The sequence below is a fragment of the Piliocolobus tephrosceles genome, chromosome 6 (genome assembly GCF_002776525.5).
Source record: "Piliocolobus tephrosceles isolate RC106 chromosome 6, ASM277652v3, whole genome shotgun sequence".
NCBI lineage: Eukaryota > Metazoa > Chordata > Mammalia > Primates > Cercopithecidae > Piliocolobus > Piliocolobus tephrosceles.
The window spans coordinates 38,931,601-38,955,047 of record NC_045439.1 but is presented as its reverse complement, the minus strand read 5'-3'; the positions used below and the strand labels follow the sequence as shown (position 1 = coordinate 38,955,047).

The window sequence follows — 23,447 nt, the reverse complement described above, 5'->3', positions numbered from 1 at the left end:
CACCGTCAGATTTTGACTGGTCTCTTCATGTGCTTCTACCACAGGTAGAATATGGGGACTTGGAGAAGCCTGCCCTGCCAGGCCCTGGAGGCACATCCCCTGCCAAGGCTCAGCATCTTCTCCAGCAGGTCCTAGACAGGTTCTACCCCAGGCGCTACAGACATGGGGCTCCCCCTGAACAGCTGAGGTAGGCAGGCTTGCAGCCACTGTGGGGAGGCCTCAGGGCTGGAATGAAGACATGTTGGCACTTCACTGGCACTATTTCTCTCCATCTGCCCACACCAGGCACCTGGCAGATATGTTGACCACAAAGTGGGCAACATTGCAAGGCTGCTCCCCTCCTGAGTGCATCCGCATCTACCTGACCGTGGCCAGGAAATGGCCTTTCTTTGGTGCTAAGCTTTTTGCTGCTCAGGTAAGTGCCCGTGGAAGGAGCTGCCCACACCCTTAGGTGTGTCCCCATCTGCTCATGTTTGAGCCATACCAGTTTGCAGCCCCTGCCTCCATACCAGTAACCACCAGGGGTCACTATCCCTCCACCATTTCTGGCCTACTGGATTTCCAGTCCAGAGCAGAACTGTGATTGCTTATCTTCATCTGTCCTTTGTTGACTGCCCCAAAAGATGTGATCAACTAATTCACACACACAGATTCAGACTTGATATAATAGCCCTCTCAAGAGTGCTTTCATTTGTTTTAAAGTTTGAAAGAACAATGTATAACCTAAAGAAATACATCTCCACTAGCTTGACATGGCATACAGGGGAATCAAATTACTTAGGCAGCAGTTAATTTCACCTCTGTATGAAGGCCAGGTGGCCAACAGTAATTTCAGAAGGAACTTTTCTTCACTGGGTGTCTGTTGTGCATAAACATTGTAGATAATTACAGCTCAAAGCTGGGCAGTGATCCTGTTTACTGAAGCCACAGATTGGAAAATGGCCATTCATTCATTCAACGAATAGTTGAGCTCCTACTATGTCCAGTGCTGGTTGTTTGAGGTTATAAGAGGTGAGAAAATCAGACACGGTCCTTACCTTCCTGGAGTTTCCCATCTAGTGCAGGAGATATATATTCATCAAATAATCATATTCATTTTTTTCTCTATATATTTAATATATATTTATAAGCCATAGCAAGTGCTATGAAGGAGATGTACAGAGGTGTTATAAAGGCATGAAACGGGGACCCACTTGGTCTGGGAGCTTGGGAAAAGCTTCTGAAAAAGGCGACATGTCCAATGTCTATCTGCCTCTCTTTGGATTAAGAGAGAGGTTTTCTGGATTACCATACTGCACTCCTGGCAGTGAAAATCAGCCATTACAGGAATGTCCACTAAATAGTCACTTCCTTACTGATGGGGCCTAAAGCCACGGGACTGCATTCTTGCTTTCCTATTTCTTTTACAGCACCTAGGAGATTGGCTGAAGTCAGAAGCACTTCAGCTTGGAGACTATAGGTGGAATGCCGTGTTTCCAAGACTAGGAGAAAACCACCTGTTCCCCATTCACCTAATAGAGTGGCCAAAGCTGGCCTCTATTCTGTAGCACAGAGCTTTCCATCCAGTGTGCTGTGGCAGCATGGGTGCTAGGGACACCAAAAGAATGATTGCCTCTGCCTTTGAGATGGTTAATAGGTGACCAAAGCAGCCTTGTCTATTTTCTGCATAAGCTGTACAAATACCATCTTTGTTTTCCAAGATGAAGTGGCTGGAAATTACTGCTTAGCAGATCCCTGGATGTGCCTTCTTTCTCAGAAAGTTCTTACAGTTCAAAATCTGTAACTATGGATCTATCTGACGGGCTGTTTCTGTTACCCCAGCCTGCCCAGCTGTCTTCCAAGGAGAACGCTCTGGTGTGGATTGCTGTGAATGAGGATGGTGTCAGCATCCTGGACCACAACACTATGGTATGAAAGGATGCAGGCTGCTCCCTGACCCCTCTTCTTCCTCAACATGGTCTTTCTTCTCCTCTGTGGACTCAAAAGCCTGAACCAAGTGACCATGGCTGCTCTACCCCTACTCCTGCCCAAGCACCACTGTCATCTAGTCTAGACAGTGCTTGTAGACATTCAAGATGGAGATCTCCAAATTATGACCAGTTGGGAGTTCTCTTTTCCTGTGCCTAGAAGAAACAGGGGATGCTGGTTCCTAGCTCAGGGGACAGGTGGAAAGTTTCCCCAGAATTGACTGGTTCCTTTCCACAGCAAGTGCACGTCACTTACCCCTACTCTTCAGTGACAACCTTTGGTGGCTGCAGGGATGACTTCATGCTTGTGATTAGATCTATCCCAGACAAGACCTCTGGAAAAAGCCACATTGAGAAGTTGATCTTCCGGATGGCTGCTCCCAAGGTAGGTCTGACAGCTGCTAAAACGTTCTACTCTGGCCAGATGTGGTGGGCTTGGAGCTTAGAAAGGAAACTGGGGTTATGCTAGTGCTCTACAAGGGCCCTGCCCAGATAAAATTGTTGGTCTTGTCTGTAATTAGTATTCCGAAGGTTCAGGTGTTATAGCATCTCAGTAGCAAGGTTCAGCTAGTAGGTAAAGGGGCATATTCGGAGGGAACTAACTCTGGCCTAGCTACTATTATGCTCTTCACTTATTCTTTTTTATTCTCTCAAGCCCCAGCATCACGCAGTCCTCAGTTGGGTGTTTACGTGCTCTTCTCTTCCTTGCAGCAGGCCTCGAGGCAGGGCAGATTCCTCTTTAAGGTGCTCTCATGTTACCCCTAGGTTCTGCTGACTAGCTGAAAAGTGGGACAGTCCCACAGTGCTCCCTCTTCCTTGTTGTGGGGAAGACCGCAAAAAGACCTCTTTTGCTTTAGTGACTTTGTTCCTACTCAATACAGGAAGTGTTGACCAGCGCAAATAACAATTACAAAGGCTCAGGAACCTAAGTTCTGATTTCTTGTTCCTGACTCCCCTGTGATGAAGTGGAAACCCTGTTGTTCTCCACTTTTTAATCCTACAGTTAGAGTTTGCCAAACCTACTCCTGCTTTAATACCACCCCTGCCAAAGGGGAGGATCTCCAGATCCCTTTCTTAAGAAGGCCCCTTCCCTGGTTGTAGAGCGAACCAGAGCAGAACACTGGGCCTCATTTTCTCAGAAGGGCACTGTGCATCTCAGAGGATCGCCAGACCAACAGGGGCCCACACCACTGGGCCTCTGAACCGCACAGTAATGGTTCTCTTTGGATATTTTCTCCCAGGTGGGTATTTTAAGAGATTAAATAAACTGAGGCCCCAGAACTCAGTGTAAGAGACTAGTAAGTGAGAAAGCCAGGATTCAAGCCAAGGCTAGTTCAATTCCTTCACATCTCTGACCTCCTCTTAGATTGCAGAAGCTACCTTCATCATGGCCAGCTATATGAACCATTGCTCTACTACTGTGAACCCACCCACCAACCCACCCGGAGCTTGCCAGCTGTGGGAACTGGATGGACAACAGTTCTTTTCTTCTGTTTCCTATGCTACCAAGGGGCCAACGTTGCTGTGAATATTTCTCCTACCCGATTCTCCACCACCACTAGTGCCTCTGGATTTAGAGATATATATCCTAGGGTATGATACTACTGTGATGGGTCTAACAGCCCCCCACCACTGTTGTTCTGTGAAATGTGTATTTTAGTGTCTGTGAAGCCTTTATTCTCTAGGTGCCTTACAAGGTTTCAGGGCTCAACTTTTAAAAATCTAGACCCAGTGTTAAAACCACTTATTCCTTTTTTCATAAGAAGAATGACTCTGGGTGCTACCCGATTCTAGACATAGACAGGGATGATCCACTGTTACTGAGGGCATCAGTGCTGTAAGTTAAGGCTTTCTGCACTGATACTCGCAAGGAAGCGAATTTTCTTTTTGGTGGGGTGGGGGACACAGTCTCACTATGTTGCCCAGGCTAGAGTGCAAAGGCATGATTTCGGCTCACTGCAACCTCTGCCTCCTGGGTTCAAGCAATTGTCCTGCCTCAGCCTCCTGAGTAGCTGGGATTACAGGTGTGTGCCACCATGCCCAGCTAATTTTTGTATTTTTAGTAGAGACGGGGTTTCACCATGTTGGCCAGGCTGGTCTCAAACTCCTGACCTCACGTGATCCACCCACCTTGGCCTCTCAAAGTGCTGGGATTACAGACATGAGCCAACACGCCCAGCCCGGAAGCTAATTTTTTAATATTGTATATGGTCTTATTTATACTTGAAGTTTTCTGAACGTCGCTAAACAGGATAGGACTAAAATTTCCAATTCTCCTACACTGTCAGAAGCCTAGAACTCACCAAACTGGGCTGCCTTGCCCAAATGGGAAAGGTGCTGGCAGAGCTGGAGAAAAAAGAATAGACTCACTTTTCCCCATTATTGGTATGTACGCATTGGTACAGCCCCTTCTGTGGCAGTCTTTGCAGGGTAACATGCTATCCCTGCTAAGATTCAAGCTGTTTCCCTCACATTGGACTGTAGACCAAACCCAGTACCACACAATGTGCAAGCAAGGGCAGGGGGTAGGTCCAATCTGACCCCTCCCTGTCTCATTTTAACGACTGGACAGGGCTCGGTGAAGGCTGTGTTCACTATAATGGGCCATCATTCGTTTCCTTGTTCTTGTAAAAGACCAAGCAAATGCACTCTGCTTTTTGCTGCTATAAGACTACCAAAAATGAGTCAGAAACACAGAAGACTATTTCAGGCATGTGGGCCTGGATATGCTCCTTAAGACTTCTGGCAAACTTCTGCTGGGAATTAGTTTGAGGGTGAGGGTACGTATGTGACACTTGCCCTAGCCTACGAGTAGCAGGTAAAAGAAAGTTTCTTGCATCCTTTGCCTTACTGATAATACCATAATCCCCCTCAATTCAGACCTTCTGATTGAGTGCAGAGGAGACTAGACAGTCTCCTCTAGACAGGGTGTAGACACACCCTCCCCTAACAAAAACAAAATGAAAGAGTTCATACACTGATTTTCCAACATCTAAGAAACTGAGTTTTGTTTCCTAGCTCTAAGGCAGCCTTACTATCTGTCAGTAAAGTGCTGAAAACTGTATATTTACCAGCAGCACCCAAAACCAAGCCCTAATCCCAACAATGTGTGTATATTGTGCATAGCAAAAACTGTGAGGCTGGAACTAGTTTATCTGAAGACCTCAGCTGCTGTAAGCTTCTCCTCTCTCACCCTGTAAACTGACAAGCATGAGGAAAAAAGGAGCACATTCAAGTCTCTGCCTCTTTTAAATGTACTTGACTGTGCAAGGCAAGTAGTTTTACAGCCATTTCTGTTCACACCTTTCACCCCAGGATTTGGGGATCTAGCTGAGACATTTCTACCTCAAACAAGTCACATGTACCACAGGTTCCTGAATAATTCCTGCAGGGCTGGTGACAGACATAACAGCTCTGGTTTTATAATATCTTGGGTGTCTCTAAGGCCAATAAGAATAACATTATCTACCCAGAGAGTTTAAAAGAGAAGTAGGAGTCCGAAGGAAGGGTAAACAAGAATGGAGCTGTGTTCACACTGAATTTGGGGTCAATCTATTTCCCCCCCCCTCCTCCCCAACCCTTCAGGAATCCTCCTTTAGTTTATTAATTTTATACAGAAGAAACTGCCTTAGAAACAAAGGATTCAATAATTTGCTTATTTATTCTTTGTTAACATGAGAGTCCCGTGTCTGAAAACCAAAGTCAAATTTCTGTGTGGCCTTTTGTCTCATCCCTCTTGGCAAAAGTAGCTTTTGAACTGATTTTAAAAAATTGCTAAGTAACAGAAAAGCATTAATGTGCTTGACACCATGACTGAAATACCATGATCTTGTTTGTCAATAAAAAGCAGCTATCTGTGAACCAGGTAACTGTGTGTTTTGGAAGAAGATCTGTTTATTAAGAGTAAATAAGCCCTGTACAGAACACAGGTGCTAGGTTGACAGACTCACCTTTTGTAGGACATTTCTTCCTGCTAACCAGTACGTGGAGGGCTTGTTTTTTTTGTAACTTTACACAAGGGGTAATATTGGAAAATACACCTTTCTCAAGACATCTGACGTCAGTTTCCCATTGTTTTGCTTCACAATCATCAACAAAGTAAACCTGAACATGGTTAGCAATTTCACAAAGTGTTCTTTGCTGACATTACTTTTGACATACTGTGTCAAAATTCTTAAGGTCTCCCCTCCTTTGGTAAAGTAGGCAAAACCTTACAAGGAAAACACTACAGTACATGGAAATACACTGAGTTAGATTTCCAGTCACCTGCTCTATGGCTCTGAGATGCACTACACCGGTAATGGTTCCTACGACTGTGTCCACCTGATGGTTTAGAGTACAGAAAACCAGCCCCTATGGTTTAAGAGTCATCTCCCATGGAAGACAATGCTGGCCTTCTGAACGCTGGGGCTCATGGGCTTGTTGATGTGGCTTTCTGGTGTGCCAGGATCTCCTGGCAGCTCCTGTATACTTCAATCAAGCAGTCCAGCCGGGGCTTAGCACTCTGAATTCCAAAGGGGAGAAATGCAGAGTCAAAGTGAACATAAGGGAGTACAGTGGAGATGCATCAACTTGCAACTTTTTTTTGAGACAGAGTTTCGCTCTGTTGCCCAGGCTGGAGTGCAGTGGTACAATCTCGGTTCACTGCAACCTCTGCCTCCTAGGTTCAAGCAGTTCTCCTGCTTCAGCCTCCTGAGTAGCTGGGATTACAGGTGCTCGCCACCACATCCAGTGGCACAATCTCGGCTCACTGCAACCTCTGCATCCTGGGTTCAAATGATTCTTGTGTCTCAGCCTCCTGAGTAGCTGGGACTACAGGCACGAACCACCATGCCCAGCTAATTTTTGTATTTTTAATAGAGACAGGGTTTCACCATGTTGGCCAGGCTGCTCTTAAACTCCTGGCCTTGAGTGATCCGCCCACCTCGGCCTCCCAAAGTGCTGGGATTACAGGCTTGAGCCACGGTGCTGGGCCCACATGCAACTTCAATCTGTCACCCACATCAAGGGGTATAAATGGCACAGCAGTGAGCTCAAGGAGTTAAGTTTAGGCCTCAGCACACCTTGCTGGGAAGAGTCCCAGCTAGGCTCACAGCCCAGCTTGTGAATTGTGTGAGGTGGGAGATCAAATGATAGCTTTTTAATCTGTCTAAGTTTCATGAACTCCATCTCTAAGAGAAAGCAAAGAGGAAAAACAAAATGGACCCTTGAGAAATGTCACACGTTGTAAAATAGCCCTCAAAGAAGGGCAGTTTAATATGTAAATATTGAAAAATGTTTTGTACAATGAAACGTAATAACCAAAATTAAAAGAAAAACCACAGAATGGGAAAAATATATGTGAAAGTATATTTAATAAAAGTATACTACCTAAAATACATAAAGACTGTTAAAAATATATAAAAACAGGTACAAATACATAATATTCAGATTCTTCTTGACTAATAGAGAAGATAGGTAGTTTAAAATAAGAGGAAATACTGATAGGTAATACAAGGAAATATGAAAAGCCTATCATTTAAAGAGATACAAATTTACCTATTTAAAATGCCTTTACCTACATATTAAGCTAAAAAAGCTAAATCCACTATTAGCCAGGATGGTAGAAAAAGAAGTACAAAAGCCCCAAAGTATGGTAATGTTGTCCAATCTCTGGAGCCCCATCTTAAACACTAGAAATCTATAAACTATTCATAAGCTTTAATAAAATAATTTTTAATTATAATGCAAAATAATATTTTAGCTTAGCTATCTTAAATCCTTTGTGAAAAAGGTCAGTGAGGCAGGGTTAACTGTATACATAAATACGTGCATAAATACCTACCTCTAAAATAATTTACTTCGTAATTTATTATGTTTGTATAATTTATTATGTTTGTATAATTTTTGTCTTGTTTTTTGAGTGGATCTCTGTCACCCAGGCTGAGTATAGTGGCATGATCACAGCTCACTGCAGCCTTGACCTCCTGGGCTCAAGCAATCCTCCCACCTCAGCTTCCTGAGTAGCTGGGATCACAGATGTGCGCCACCACGCTCAGCTAATTTTGGTATTTTTTGTAGAGATGGGGATTTTACCATGTTGCCCAGGCTGGTCTCGAACTCCTGAGCTCAAGCGATCTGCCTTTCAGCCTCCCAAAGTGTTGGGATTACAGGCGTGAGCCACCGCACCAGCTGATAAGTGGTTTTTTTTTACAAGAGCAAAACAAAAAACTCCAGGCAGGATTTTAAAAGGTGGCAAGAGTGGCTAAATAAACTGACATTTCAATATATTATACAATGTAGTTATTTAAAATAATAAATATAATGGCCTTTGTAGGACACATACATATTATTTACAAAGCAAGACACACAATAGCGTACAATGTGAGATCAATGACCTCTATCTAAAAAACTGTACATTAGTAGACTGACAGAATCAAAGTAGATGAATAGTGATTTGTAGGCAGAGGTTGCTATATATTTGATTGTGCTCTTTAAAATGTGCATGAGTCGAGGTGTGCTGGCTCATGTTTGTAATCCCTACACTTTGAGAGGCGGAGGCAGGAGAATTGCTTGAACTCAGGAGTTCAAGATCAGCCTAGGCAACATGGCAAGACCTCATCTCTACTAAAAAGAAAAAAAAAAGTTAGCCAGGCATGGTGGTGCACACCTGTAGTCCCAAGTACTCAGGAGACTGAGGCAGGAGGATTTCTTGAGCCTAGGAGGCGGGGGCTGCAATGAGTGACGATCACACCACTGCACTCCAGCCTAGGTGACAAAGTGAGACTCTGTCTCATAAAATAAAATAATAAAATATGCATGAATAATATTTTTAAGAACTATATTTGCCTCAGAGAGGAACTTCTCAAATAACTAAAATCCTAATTATCACTCAAAACAGATGTCAGGTGTCTTCCAATACTCTGAAAAAAGGAATTTACATTCCTACTGAAAAGGCTGAGGATTAATTGGAGAACAGTAAAAGTGTTCTATGCTCACCTGGAAGATGGGTACTACTTGGGATATCCCATGTGGTTCCACTGGATCCTTCAATAAGATGCAGAGGTAGTAAATCACTTTCTGCTGTAAGAAAATGAATCAAATAGCAAACTCTAAGTGAAACTCATTTTGCATTCTTTTTTTCTTTTTCTTTTTCTTTTTTTGAGACAGAGTCTCACTCTGTTGCCCAAGCTGGAGTACAGTGGCACTCTCTTGGCTCACTGCAACCTCCACCTCCCGGGTTCAAGCAATTCTCCTGCCTCAGCCTCCCAAGTAGCTGGGATTACAGGTGCTTGCCACCATGCCTGGCTAATTTTTTGTATTTTCCGTAGAGATAGGGTTTCACCATGTTGGCCAGGATGGTCTGGAACTCCCGACCTCAGGTGATCTGCCCGCCTTGGCCTCCCAAAGTGCTGGGATTACAGGTGTGAGCCACTGTGCCTGGCCACATTCTTTTTTTCTAAGGGAAGGCTCAATGCTTTTTCACAAATGGTTAAGTAGTAGAACACTTGATAGCTTTTGAAGTGGGAGAAAAGTATATTCTCGTTCTTTAAATGAAAAAAGACAGGGCCAGGCGTAGCGGCTCAAACCTGTAAATTGAACACTTGGGGAGGCCACAGCAGGAGGAGGGCTTGAGCCCAGGAATTCAAGACCAGCCTAGGCAACATAGTGAGACTCCATCTCTACAAAAAATAGAAAAAACGAGCTAAGCATGGTGGTGCGTGCCTGTAGTCCCAGCTACTCAGGAGGCTGAGGTGGGAGGATGGCTTGAGCCTGGGAAGTTGAGGCTGCAGTGAGCTGTGACTGAGCCACTACACTCCAGCCTGGGTAACAGACAGCGTCTCACAAAAAAAGAAAAAAGAAAGAGAAGGAAAAAATGCCAGTGATAATTTTGGAGTTGGTCTTGAAGATAAAGTTGAAATGCTAATTCTCTATCCATGAAAACCTCCTGCATCTCTTTAAAAATAAGGAGATTTACCTTTTACATATAAGTCTCACTTTTATGGTTTAGACATGCCAGCCAAAAAGAAAACTCTAGTACTATAAGTACTAGAGCAGAGGATCGTCATGTTTAATTCTGTGACATCAAGTACTTTAGGTATTAAGGCTCAGTATAGATCTGGGAACACCCCATGGGCTGGCTACCTCCTCCAGAGAGGACTGTAATACTACCTTTTAAATACTTACCATGTAAATAGCCTCATTGATGACAATATCCTTGACCTTGTCCATTTCTATGAAGGTAGTGCTTTCTTTGCCTGAAGCATAAGATGAAGTCATCTGAATGCCAAGGGAATCAATGATTAACAGAGTCTCCTGATCAATCTTCACAAAATGGAGATAACCAAGCAGACCTAAGAGGGTGATGAAGATGGCAGCAGAGAGGATCATGCTGTTCTGAAGAGAGAGCCAGACACAGGCAGTAAGATTACCAAGTGGTACCAGTCAACTCCAGGCAAAGAGGAAAAAAGCCTTTCTTCTCTTGTCAGATGAGGGGAACATGCATGGAGGAAAAGGAAATTGCTTTTATTTGGGTTCTGAGGTGCTATAAAAGTATACAGTGAAACAGATCCACACAACAAATGGATAGGTCTGGGGAAAACCTCCATCAGCAAAATGTCCACCATCATCACAGCAATCTCAGAAACTTTTTTCCCCAAAATTCCAAATTAAGGGCCCAAACCAACTGAATGCAGTAGCTTGCACCTGTAATTCCAGCTACTAGGGAGACGAGGCAGGAGGATCACTTGAGCCCAGGAATTCAAGGCTGCAGTGAGCTATGATCATACAACTGCACTCTAGCACTCTTGGGTACCAGAATAAGACACTGTATCTTTAAAAAAAGGACCCAGCCAGGTGTAGTGGCTCACGCCTGTAATCCTAGCACTTCTGGAGGCCAAGGCAGGCGGATCACAAGGTCAAGAGACTGAGACCATCCTGGCCAACATGGTGAAACCCCATCTCAACTAAAATTACAAAAATTAGCTGGGTATGTGGCATGCGCCTCTAGTCCCAGCTACTCCGGAGGCTGAGGCAGCAGGATTACTTGAACCAGGGAGGTGGAGTTTGCAGTGAGCCAAGATCGTACCACTGCACTCCAGCCTGATGACAGAGTGAGACGTCTCAAAAAAAAAAAAAAAGGACCCCAAATCTTTTCCTTTCATACTCCCTCAGCAGAATACAGGAGGGAGCTATGTCCTGATAAACCCATGAAAATGCATTTAATATTGAGTTCCAGCACTCAAATGAAAAATTAAAATTAAAAAATGTACTTAATACACCTATCAAGCATCAGAGCTTAGCCTAGCCTACGTTAAACGTGCTCAGAACACTTACATTAGCCTACAGTTGGGCAAATCATGTAACACAAAACCTGATTTTATAGTACGTGTGGAAAATCTCACCTAATTTATTCAACGCTATACTTTAAAGTGAAAAACAATGTTTGTATGGGTACTTGAAGTATCGTGTGTATTGCTTCTGCATCATCCTAAAGTCAAAAAATCCTAAGTCAAACCATCATAAGTTGGGAACCATCTGTGTATACAGTGCAAAACCATAGACTGAACAATTATAAAGTGCTTTTCACAGTGTAGCAGATACTACGGCTTGCCTAATAAACAGCCACCCACCAGCCCCAGTTGAACTGTGAGTGAATCATGATTGGTTCCCACCCCTTCTGCCAATGACTGGTTTAAAAATGGGCATGTGACACAACTCTGGCCAATGAGATGTGAGGGGAGATCTGCTGGAGGGGCTTCCGGAAAACATGAATTCATCTTTAAAACTCTACAGAAGAGATGTTCCCTTCATCATGAGGTTTAGATACCTGGAACTACTACAGCCTCTACCAGACCCAGTGGAGAGCTAGTAGAGGACAACTAGAGGACGCTAAGGGTGGAAGTGCAGTTTCTGCACTTGGAGGACCAGGTGGAGGACAAGTAGGGCACACTAAGTGTGTCAGCAGTAAGATGACAAGAGCCAGAATCAAATGAGTCTCTACATGAACTCTGGAACCCTCCTACCTTATGACTTCTTGTTAACAGAAAAGGTCCTGATCTCTTAAGGCTATTTTATTTGTTCTGTGTTACTTACAGTTGACTAAGTGATGTGTTAAGGACTCAAAAAATGGTATATATTATTTATTCCCTTGATTCTAAGGCAAATGTACAATCTTTAACATTTCTGAAGTTAAAATGTGTTGTCCTATTGGTGTGTGTTTCTTTCATGTGGGATTGTTTTCTTTTTTCCCAGAAGCTTGCATTCATTCATTCATTCAAGACCGAGTTTCGCTCATGTTTCCCTGACTGGAGTGCAGTGGTGTGATCTTGGCTCATTGCAACCTCCACCTCTCGGGTTCAAGCGATTCTCCAGCCTCAACCTCCCTAGTAACTGGGATTACAGGCACCTGCCACCACGCCCAGCTAATTTTTTTTTTTTTGTATTTTTAGTAGAGACGGGGTTTCACTATGTTGGCCCGGCTGGTCTCGAACTCCTGACCTCAGGTGATCCACCCACCTCAACCTCCCAAAATGCTGGGATTACAGGCGTGAGCCATTGCGCCCGGCAAAACTATGATTTAGAAGGCTGGCACGGGAAAAAAAATATTGATGACCTAGAATCAAAGAAATTTTGTAGTTTTGGACTGTATTCCTTGAGGGCAGGAAGTGTCTTATTATTATTTGCACTGACAAGACACTCTCCTTTATTTACCTCTAGTCAGGTTCCTCTAAGCTTTCTAGGCCCTGACCTTGACATCTCTGTTGGGCCTGCACTACCCACCCAGCTGTAGCAAGAATCTTGCTGAATCAGTTTAGAAAGAACTCCCACCCTTGGTATTTGATCAGCCTGGGCTGCCTTCAGCAAGAATCCTGTCAAGTCAATTTAGCCAGAATCCCATCTTGCCCCTGATGTTTCCTTTGGGTAATTTTCTATCCACTGACTCCCACCCTGCTCCGTGGCTACAAATCTCCAGTTTTCCATGCTGTATTCGGAACTGAGGAAATTCAGAATTCTATACTGAAGTCTCTTTTCCCCTACTGTAGTAGTTCCTGAATAAAACCTGGTTTTTTACCACTTCAACCACTCACTAGCTCTGGTTTTCTTTATGGTCTCATTCTACCTCTTTATACTTAAACCATAGTGTTAGATCAGGGATCTGCAAATTATTGGGGCCTGTGGTCTGGTTTTATCTGACCCATCTCAAGCAAAGAATGATTTTTAAGTTTTCACAGGGTTGTAGAAAGAAAGAAAAGAATATTATGAGACAGACCCCACAGAACCTGCTATATTTACTATCTAGTCTTTTAATGAAAATGTTTGGGCCAGGCATTGTGGCTCACGCCTATAATCCCAACACTTTGGGAGGCCAAAGCTGGGGGATCACTTGAGGCCAGAAGTTCAAGACCAGCCTGGGCAACCTAGTGAGACCCTGTCTCTACAAAAAATACAAAAATTACCCAGGTGTGGTGGCACATGTCTGTAGTCCTAGCTACTCAGGACGCTGAGATAAGAGGATCGCTTGAGTCCAGGAAACTGAGGCTGCAGTGAGGGGTATTCGTACCACTACACTCCAGCTTGAGCGACAGAGTGAGAACCTGTCTCAAAAAAAGGAAAGAAAGAAAAAGTTTGCTTATCTCTGTGCTAGATAATTATTTGTTGATTGATGAATGGAGGATTCAGTACTGGGTCTCTGATGATCCAGAAAGATCTAATTTTGAGTTAATTAATTGTACTGAATAAGCATTATGAAGAATGGAGAGGAATACAATTCAGCCCTGACCCTTATAGATTTATTAGCCTACAGAAATAAATCACAGAAATAATACACAGAAAATATTCTGGAGGATACTCTGATACTGACTATAAGTGCCAAAGGGAAAGTTAAAAAAAAAAAAAAAGAAAGAAAAAGAAAAAGACATTAAAGCACACAAGAATATATCCCATCACATCCAAGGAACTAGGATTTAATTGGTGCAGGGGAGGTGGTGGTAAGTGACCAATATAATTAGTTGAAAGGGAAGGGGGAAGAACATTCCAGGTTGGAATAAACAAGGGAACAACCTGGAACTTTAATAGAACTGTGAACTTAAAAACAAGAAGGAATGAAGGGATGAAGAACAGTAAATCCTTAAGGATTTGATCATGTCAGCTTTCCAATAAGAGCAATCCATGCCCTACTATCTGCATTTTTTTCAACTTCATTTTACTGTGTAGAATTGAAACAATTCAATATTCGTTTGGGCTGGGGTTAAGCTGTATGTTTGAATGAATTCCTTCAATCAGATTTCTTCTCATTCCAGATATTCGTTACTCTCATAAGCAGTTTTGAATAGGAAAGGTAAGAAATTTTGGCACACAGAGCCCTTAGAAAGTGTTGCAGTAGAGTTTAAAGGAAGATGCGGTCACTGAGTCCTGGGGTACTTGATGGGGTAAGCAGAGTACACCAGGATGAGAGAGATAAGTACAGAAGGGATCTGGCACAAAAACAGATTTTTGTTTTTAAATTTTGCCTAAGATCCGCTATACAATGGTATAAAGGAAAATAAAGGGTCTCAGAGTCAGAAAGCCCTGGGTTTGAAGCCCAGATCTGCCATTTACTGCTTTGAGACTTTGGATAAGTCACCCCTCTTTGTGAGCTTTAGTTTTCTTCATTCTAGGGCTAAAGTAAGGAATTCAGTAAAGCATCTGGCACTCAGTGGGCATTTAATAAATATCTATTTCCTCCTCCTCACATGACCACACACATAGGCTATAACAACTCAGGCTAGGCCCGGCACGGTGGCTCACGCCTGTAATCCCAGCACTTTGGGAGGCCAAGGCAGGAGGATCACAAGGTCAGGAGATCAAGACCATCCTGGCTAACACAGTGAAACCCCGGCTAACACAGTGAAACCCCGTCTCTACTGAAAATACAAAAAAATTAGCTGGGCGCGGTGGCGGGCGCCTGTAGTCCCAGCTATTCAGGAGGCTGAGGCAGGAGAATGGCGTGAACCCAGGAGGCAGAGCTTGCAGTGAACCGAAATCGCGCTACTGCACTCCAGCCTGGGCAACAAAGGGAGACTCCGTCTCAAAAAAAAAAAAAAAAAAAACTCAGGCTACTACTAAAATTCAACTATACTGTAAATTAAATTTTAGGGGGGCTATCAACTTAATCATCATTTTAATGGACTTACGAATAAACTTTTTTCTTCTTCTTTTTTTTTTTTCTTTTGAGACAGAGTCTCCCTCTGTTGCCCAGGTGGAGTGCAGTGGCCGTGATCTCAGCTCACTGCTACCTCCGCCTACCAGATTCAAGCAATTCTCCCGCCTCAGCCTCCCGAGTAGCTGGCACTACAAGCGTGAGTCACCACGCCCAGCTAATTTTTGTATTTTTCGTAAAGACGTGGTTTCACCATGTTGGCCAGGCTGGTATCGAACTCCTGACCTCAAGTGATCCGCCTGCCTCAGCCTCCCAAAGTGCTGGGATTACAGGCGTGAGGTATAGCCCTTTGCCTGAACAAACATACAGTTTAGATACTGTTAGATATAGTTTCTTACAATTAGGGCAGTCTTAATTCGGCATATTTCTATGCTAAATTACCATGCTCTGAAACATGCTTTGACAGCAAAAAAGCTAATGGATGCAGTAATAGAAACAATATCCAAGTTACAGAAATAAATAGCCCTGCTGTACTTAGCTCTGATTAGATCAATTCTGGGATAATACATTCAATTCAGGCACTACATGTGAAACTAGAACTCATCCTGAAAAGGGCAATTGGGATAATTCTTTTTATTTGAGAGCTGTCACAGTTACTGCAGTTAACCCTCACAATACCATGAAGCTGGTATGGCAGGCATGAATTCTATTTTAGAGATGTAGAAAATTGAGGCTCAAAGAAAACAGGAATGAATCTGGAAATTGAGCACAGATACCACACACGTCCAAAATTTCATAATCCTTTAGAAAGTACTTGAAATTGGGGAAGGGTTTGGGAGGACAGAGGGTTAAAAAACTGCCTTGAAAAACAGAGATTAGGAAGAACTCTAACACTATCTATACACACGGATAGACACACACACTTGTGGAGGCAAAGACAGTTTGTGGAAGTCTACATAAAGTATTGTTAGCAGTACTACTTTGAGGAGCAGAAGTGATGGACAAGGAAGACCCACTTAGGGTTCCCTGAACTCTTGGAATTAAATTACTGCGCGCCTATACTACATAGAACACATGGAAGTTAACGTTTTATACCGTCGTGCAAGCACTAGATGCTGAGTGAACCCACCGAGCAGAGCACAGCCACGGAGGGGGAAGGTACTGTCCAGGAGCACACACTTCACTAAACGTCATTTAAAGAGCTGTCCAGCAGCGGAATGTCGTCCCCAGAACCCGTGAGTTCCCGCCCTTCTGTTCTATCATTGTAGGAGGGGCCGAGCAGAGGTCTGGGCTCGACCAAAGACCCCAAAGACACTCCCAAAGCCGAACCCCCTCCTTCGAGCGCGGGGAGGGGCCGACTTGCCCTTACCTCGCAGAGGGTGAAGAGTCCGTAGGCCGCCAGCCACACCGTGCAGGTGACAGCGGTGAGCGAACGCAGCGAGAGCCGAGGGCAGCTGAGGCAGAATTCCCGGCAGGACGGGGAGTAGTAGCGGCGCTGCAGGGCCAGGCGGCCGCCGCAGATATCCGAAAAGCTCCGCTCATCCTCCATGATGCCCCCACTCAGCCGCCCGCACCGCACCGCGCGGCGCTCCACGGCGATCGCCCGCCCTAGGCGTCCAGCCCGCTCCAGACCCGCTTCCGGCAGCCGCGTCACCACGCCCCGCCCTAAGCCTGCGCAGCCTCAGTTGCGCGCCGAGAGCCCTGCGTGGGGCTGGTGACTGTGCGTTCGTCCGGGCCGGCCTTGACCCAGCTTCTATGACTGTCTTCGAACAAAGCCCGTCGGGGGCAATAGTTCAGCGGACGGATTAAAACCGTTTTTAGACCGGGCGCGTTGGCTCCCGTCTGTAGTCCAACAGTTTGAGAGGCCAAGGTGGGAGGATCGCTTGAGCCTGGGAGGTAGAGGTTGCAGTGAGCCGAGATCATGCCCCTGCTCTCTAACCTGTGCGGCAGAGCAAGACCCAGTCTAAAAACAAGCAAATCCACAGTTTGTTTTTTGTTTTGAGATGGAATGGCGCGAACTCTGCTCACTGCAACCTCCGTCCCCCGGGTTCAAGCGATTATCCTGCCTCAGCCTTCTGAGTAGCTGGGATTACAGGCGTGCGCCACCACGGCCGGCTGATTTTTGGGTTTTTAGTAGAGACGGGGTTTCACCATGTTGGCCAGGTTGGTCTCGAACTCCTGACCTCAGGTGATCCGCCCGCCTCGGCCTCCTAAAGTGCTGGGATTACAGGCGTGAGCCACCGCACCCAGCCCAAACCCACAGTTTTAATCATGCTTTTGCTTGGCAAGACGATTTCTCTAAACCGGAGTGAGACAAGGAGAGTCCACCGGTATTCGTTCCACTTTTTTCCTGTGCTGGGTAGTTTGAGGTGCTGAGGATGCAGCAGTGAACGATGTTGATGACAGTCTCTGCCCTCAAGTAGCTTCCTTTCTAGTAGGAGACAATATGGAAATAAGAAAGTATTGTTGGCAATACTATGCTGACTGGCAGGGATTGACTTTACAGGGCAGTTATGGGAAGTCTCTAAAAGGACACTGGAGTTACAAGGGTGAGGAACCAGAAAGGACTGCAGGAGCTCTGGAGGAGGAATTTGCCAGAAAGGAAGACCAGGAAAGACAAAACCCTCGAAGTTGGAACAAACTTGGCTTAATGAAATAATCAAAAGGCCAGAAAGGTTGATTTGTGAGGAAAACAGTTGGAAATTGGGGAGGTAGATAGGGATCAGATCCAAGAGGGTCTTGTAGGGTCTGGTACGGAGTTTGGATTTCACTGCCTGGGAGTTCTCTCTCCCAAATGACTGCTTGGACCGTGGTAGACAGGCAAGACCTGGCTGGGAATTAAGTAGGAGCGGGAGATGCAGATGGAATTGATAATAAAATTACTGAACTCGTGAGTAATAGTGGTGTATGGGTTCCATTTTTACTTCTGATGTGACCCAGGATTGGCTGTGTGGACTGTCAAAACACTGGTGATGGGCTGCGCGTGGTGGCTCATGACTGTAATCTCAGCACTTTGGGAGGCTGAGAAGGGCAGATCACTTGGGTCAGGAGTTCAAGATCAGCCTAGCCAACATGGTGAAACCCCATCTCTACTAAAAATACAAAAAAATTAGCTGGGCATGGTGGAGCATCCCTCCCCTAACAAATGGAGATTACAGTTTGACATGAGATTTGGGTAGGCATACAGAGCCAAACCACATCACCCCTTTTACTATTGCATATATCATGTGTTTTATAATTTAAAAAGTGGTATTTGCTTATTGTGGAAAATTGGAAAAATACAGAAAAGAAAAAAATGTAAACCACCCGTATTTCCATCACTCAGATGTAAGTACTGTTAATGTTTTGGGGAAGTCTGTAGTCTTGGAGTTCTTAGCTTGGGCTCCATGGATAGAATCAGTGTGTCATTTTTACTTTCATTAACTTCTAATTAAAATGTAACATTTCTTTTGAGTATTAATATAGGCAACAAACTAGTATTAGAGCTTGTGATTTTTGTCACTGACAGAAATCACAGATATTTTCTTTTCACAATAATTGTTTCAAAATGTCATTTCTAGTCATTGCTACTTCAGAATTGTAGTAATTATTAAATGCATCACTAGCTATTATTATTTAATGTGTCAATAAAGAGAAACATCACTGTAACACGTTTTTAAAATATTTTGATAACCATATTTTAATATAGTTGATTTTCTTAGAAGTCCTATGTAGTTATACATTTTAAAGTATTATTATAATAAAGGGTCCATTCGTTTCACCAAACTTCCAGAGGGTCTACAATACGAAAGGTACCTGTACAGGCTAAGAAGTTTCTTTTCTTTTTCTTTCTTCCTTTTTTTTTCTTTTTTTCTTTTTTTTTTTTTTTCTTTTTTTTTTTTTTTTGAGACAAGGTCTTGCTCTGTCACCCAAAGTTGAGTGCTGCAGTGGTACAGTCACGGCTCACTACAGTCTCAACTTCCTGGGCTCAAGAGATCCTCCCATCTCAGCCCCCCAAGTATCTAGGGCTATAGGCACAGTTTACCACATCAGGCTAATTTTTGCATATTTTGTAGAGATGGCATCTCACTATGTTTCCCAGGCTATTTTCAAACTTCTGGGCTCAGTTGATCCTTCGGCCTCAGCCTCCCAAAGAGTTGGGATTACAGGAATGAGTCATCATGCCCAGCAGGCCAAGAAGTTTCACAATTATAGAGTCATAGAAAGAAAAAGGCCAAATGTACTTAATTTTTAAAAAATATTCAATTATTAGGAATAAATACTGTGGTAATATAAGATCTCTAAAATTCTTTTTCTTTTTAGAGAGAGGGTCTTGCTCTGTTACTCAGGCTGGAGTGTAGTGGTATAATCGTAACTCATTGTAACCTTGAATGCCTGGGTTCAAGCATTCCTCTTGCCTTGGCTCCCTAAAATGCTGGGATTGCAGGCATGAACCACTGTGCCCAGTCACTAAAATCCTTATTACTTTGTGGGTTTTCTTGTTTGTTTGTTTGTTTGTTTGAGATGGAGTTTTGCTCTTGTTGCCCAGGCTGGAGTGCAATGGCACAATCTCGGCTCACCACAACCTCCGCATCTCAGGTTCAAGCGATTCTCCTGCTGAGCTCAGCCTCCCAAGTAGCTGGGATTATAGGCATGCGCCACCATGCCCGGCTAATTTTCTGTTTTTAGTAGGGACGGGGTTTCTCCGTGTTGGTCTGGCTGGTCTCAAACTCCTGACCTCAGGTGATCTGCCCAGCTCGACTTCTCAAAGTGCTGGGATTACAGGCATGAGCCACCGCGCCTGGCCCTTGTTTTTTGTTCTTTTGAGACAGTCTCGCTCTGTCGCCTAGGCTGGAGTGCAGTAGCACAATCTCTACTCACTCCAACCTCCACCTCCTGGGTTCAAGCCATTCTTGTGCCTCAGCCTTCCAAGTAGCTGGGATTACAGGCGCAAGGGTTTTAGCTTTCTTGCTGGGATGGATAGGCAAAGGTATGTCTGTTCCACCTTTCAGAAGTGGAAGTCTCCTCATCTGTCCATTTAAGGAAATTTTTTAAATTGAGGTATATCCTCCAAGCAGTGAAACACAGTGTGACTTACTTTTCCATACTCTAATGGGGTCTTTTGATGAACAGAGGTTTTAATTTTCATAAAGTCCAATTTATCAATCTTGTCTTTTATGGCTAGTGTTGTACAATATTTTGTCTGGTTTAGGAAGCTTTGCCTGTCTTGCGGGCATGGTGGCTCATGCCTGTAATCCCAGCACTTTGAGAGGCTGAGCAAGGAAGATCGTTTGAGCTCAGGAGTTTCAGACCATGCTGGGCAACATAGCGAGACTCTGACTTTACCAAAAAAAAAAGCTGCACATGGTGGCACAGCTACTAGGTACTAGGGAGGCTCAGGCAGAAGGGTTGCTTGAGCCTAGGGGGTTGAGGCTGCAGTAAGCTATGATCAAGCCACTGCATTCCAGCCTGGGTGACAGAGTAAGAGCCTGTGTCAAAGAAGAAAAAAAAACAAAACAAAAAACTTTGCCTACATTTCTTTTCCTAGAAGCGTAATTATTTTACCTTTCATATTTAAGCCAATGATCCATTTTGAACTAATTTTTGTTTGTAGAGGTTAAGGGTAATTTTTCTTCCCAGCATCATGTGTTGAAAAGACTACCCTTTCCCCCCAATTGTGATGATGCCTTTGTTGTAAATAGGCGACCACATATTTGTCGGTCTATTTCCACACTATTATGTTCTGTTGTTCTATTTTGTCTTCCCTTATGCTAATAGCAACCTGTCTCAATTACTGTAGCTCTACAGTAGGTCTTGATTTCTCATTCTGTTAAGTCTTTCCATTTTTGTACCTTTTCTTCAAAATTGTATTGGCTATTATAGGGTTTCTGTATTTTCACCAAAAATTTTGCTTGGATTGTACTGAATCTATTAGTCAATTTAAGGGAGAATTGACATCTTAACTATGCCACATGTTCCAATCCATGAACCTGGCATCTCTCCATTTATTGAAGTCTTCTCTAATTTCTTTTAGCAATGCTTAACAATTATTTGCACATCTTTCATTAGACTTCATTTGTAGGTATTTGATGTTTTCTAATAGTCTTATAAATGATGTACATTAAAAATTGTATTACCTCTCCCTTTTTATTTATTTATTTTTAGAGACAGCATCTCACTCTGTCACCCAGGCTAGAGTCCATTGGCACAAATATCAGCTCACTATACCTTCAAATTCCTGGGCTCAAAGTATTCTCCCACCTTGGCCTCCCAAAGTGCTGGGCTTACAGACATAAGCCATTGTGCCCAGCTTTGCCACTCTGTTTTTAGTAAGGTATGTTTGGTATTTACCTAACATCAAATTGAAATTTTATAAAACAAAATACATCCATAATCCTGCCACCTAAGTATTTCTTCTTTACAAAAGCTCCTATGTCATATAAAATTTATATTAAATACATTTATATGCTTCTCTCATATTAATTTTTTTTATACATAGTCTCACTGTGTTACCCAGGCTGGAGTGCAGTGGCACAATCTTGGCTCACTGCAACCTCCACCTCCTGGGCTCAGGCAATCCTCCTGCCTCAGCCTCCCCAGTAGTTGGGCCTACAGGTGTGCACCACCATGTCAGGCTAATTTTTGTATTTTCTTTTTTTTGAGACAGAGTCTCGCTCTGTCGCCTGGGCTGGAGTGCAGTGGCCGGATCTCAGGTCACTGCAAGCTCCGCCTCCCGGGTTTACACCATTCTCCTGCCTCAGCCTCCTGAGTAGCTGGGACTACAGGCGCCCGCCACCTCGCCTGGCTAGTTTTTTGTATTTTTTAGTAGAGACGGGGTTTCACCGTGTTAGCCAGGATAGTCTCGATCTCCTGACCTCGTGATCCGCCCATCTCGGCCTCCCAAAGTGCTGGGATTACAGGCTTGAGCCACCGCACCCGGCCATCAAATTTTTGTATTTTTAATAGAGGCAAGGTTTCTCTGTGTTACCCAGGCCAGTCTCAAGCAACCTGCCTGCCTCGGCCTCCTAAAGTGCTGGGATTGCGGGTGTCAGCCACTGTACCTAGCTGATTAATATGTTTTCTTGTATACTTTTTCTCGTGTTGATGTGTGCTTTGTTGTCAGCCATTAACCTAGCAATGGAAAGAAAAAATACTTATTTTTCCCCAACATTAATCTACCATAGTTTGCTTACTGTCACCCTGTTGTTCTCATAGCCAGTGTAAATGGCTAGTAATTGTTACAAGTAAGGAAGAATGACAGTGGGAAAAAAAATAGAAGAAAGGAAACATAGAAAGAAATCTATTGGCAGAATCTGATATAGTGCAGAAAGTAGTGTTTTGTTTGTTTGTTTGTTTGTTTTTCATGAAGTCACATCTCCATCTTGTGGCTTTCTAAAACAGTAGAGCTTAGTATTTTCAACTTTAGGAACACACCTGGCTTTTATGTGGACTGTTTCTCTTCCCTTGTAATATCAGGATACTTTTTATTCTTGTGCACTAAAGGTTTTTGAATGTACTTAAACCAAGCTTGTGAGAAAGTTTAGATAAAAGATGGATCTAATTTGATGGGCATAGGTTTTACAAATAGGTTCAGACTATAACACCTTCAGCTCAGTTTCATGATTTTGATCAAGCCACAACTGTGTAGGCTTGGAAATAAGTTACCTTTATGTAACTATTTTTTAATGAAGATTTCAAAGGAAAGGTACCCTGGTTTTTGTTGGTTTTTTGTTGTTGTTGTTGTTGTTTTTGAGATGGAGTTTCGCTCTTGTTGCTCAGGCTGGAGTGCAGTGGTGCGATCTCGGCTCACTGCAACCTCCGCCTTCTGGTTTCAAACGATTCTCCTGCCTCAGCCTCCCGAGTAGCTGGGACTACAGGCACACGCCACCACACCCAGCTAATTTGTTGTATTTTTTGGTAGAGACGGAGGTTTCACCATCTTTGCCAGGATGGTCTCGATCTCTTGACCTCGTGATCTGCCCACCTCGGCCTCCCAAAGTGCTGGCATTACAGACAGGCATGAGCCACCCTGCCTGGCCAAGAGCTCTGAGTTTTAAAAAGCCTGATATATTGAAAGTGTGGGCGGTAAACTAGCAGCAGTGGCTCGGTGCTTGTTCAAAATGCAGATTCTTGGGTCTCACACCAAACCTATAGACTCAATCTGAGTTTTAGCAAAATTCTCAGGTGATACTCTTAGACATTAAAATTTGAGAAGTACTGAAAGATGTCACTCTTAATACTGGATTCTCTACCCTGCTGCATAGTACAATCAGCTGGGGAGCTCTTAAAAACTACTACACCTGGGTCCATCCCAGGTAATTAAATCAGAATGGGCAGTGAGGGAAGGAGAACATGAACATGAGTTTTGTTTGTTTGTTTTT

At 43.8% G+C, this 23,447-nt stretch overlaps 2 protein-coding genes across 3 annotated transcripts in view; one reads left to right on the top strand and one right to left on the bottom strand.

Annotated features, from left to right (window-relative positions):
- PLEKHH1 (pleckstrin homology, MyTH4 and FERM domain containing H1) overlaps positions 1–3,924 on the top strand; it is a 53,001-nt gene extending 49,077 nt beyond the window's left edge. Inside the window, exons 25-29 of the mRNA XM_023182344.2 lie at positions 45–187; positions 286–415; positions 1,822–1,908; positions 2,206–2,352; positions 3,334–3,924. Of these exons, the coding sequence (XP_023038112.2) occupies positions 45–187; positions 286–415; positions 1,822–1,908; positions 2,206–2,352; positions 3,334–3,495 (669 nt within the window). The 3' untranslated portion in view covers positions 3,496–3,924. The remainder of the gene's footprint in view (positions 1–44; positions 188–285; positions 416–1,821; positions 1,909–2,205; positions 2,353–3,333) is intronic.
- A 1,024-nt stretch (positions 3,925–4,948) lies between these two features.
- On the bottom strand, positions 4,949–16,733 carry PIGH (phosphatidylinositol glycan anchor biosynthesis class H). Of its 2 annotated transcripts, none has more exons than XM_023182355.2 (4): positions 16,457–16,733; positions 10,134–10,343; positions 8,946–9,029; positions 4,949–6,471 (listed from the first exon to the last, which is right to left on the bottom strand). In XM_023182355.2, exons 1-4 carry the CDS (start codon positions 16,634–16,636, stop codon positions 6,379–6,381), a joined length of 567 nt encoding a protein of 188 aa, XP_023038123.1. In that variant the 5' UTR covers positions 16,637–16,733; the 3' UTR covers positions 4,949–6,378. The 2 variants fall into 2 exon arrangements, with proteins under 2 accessions (XP_023038123.1, XP_023038131.1); XM_023182363.1 differs by having other exon boundaries at positions 5,873–6,471; positions 10,134–10,338; positions 16,457–16,720.
- Between the last annotated feature and the right edge of the window lie 6,714 nt (positions 16,734–23,447).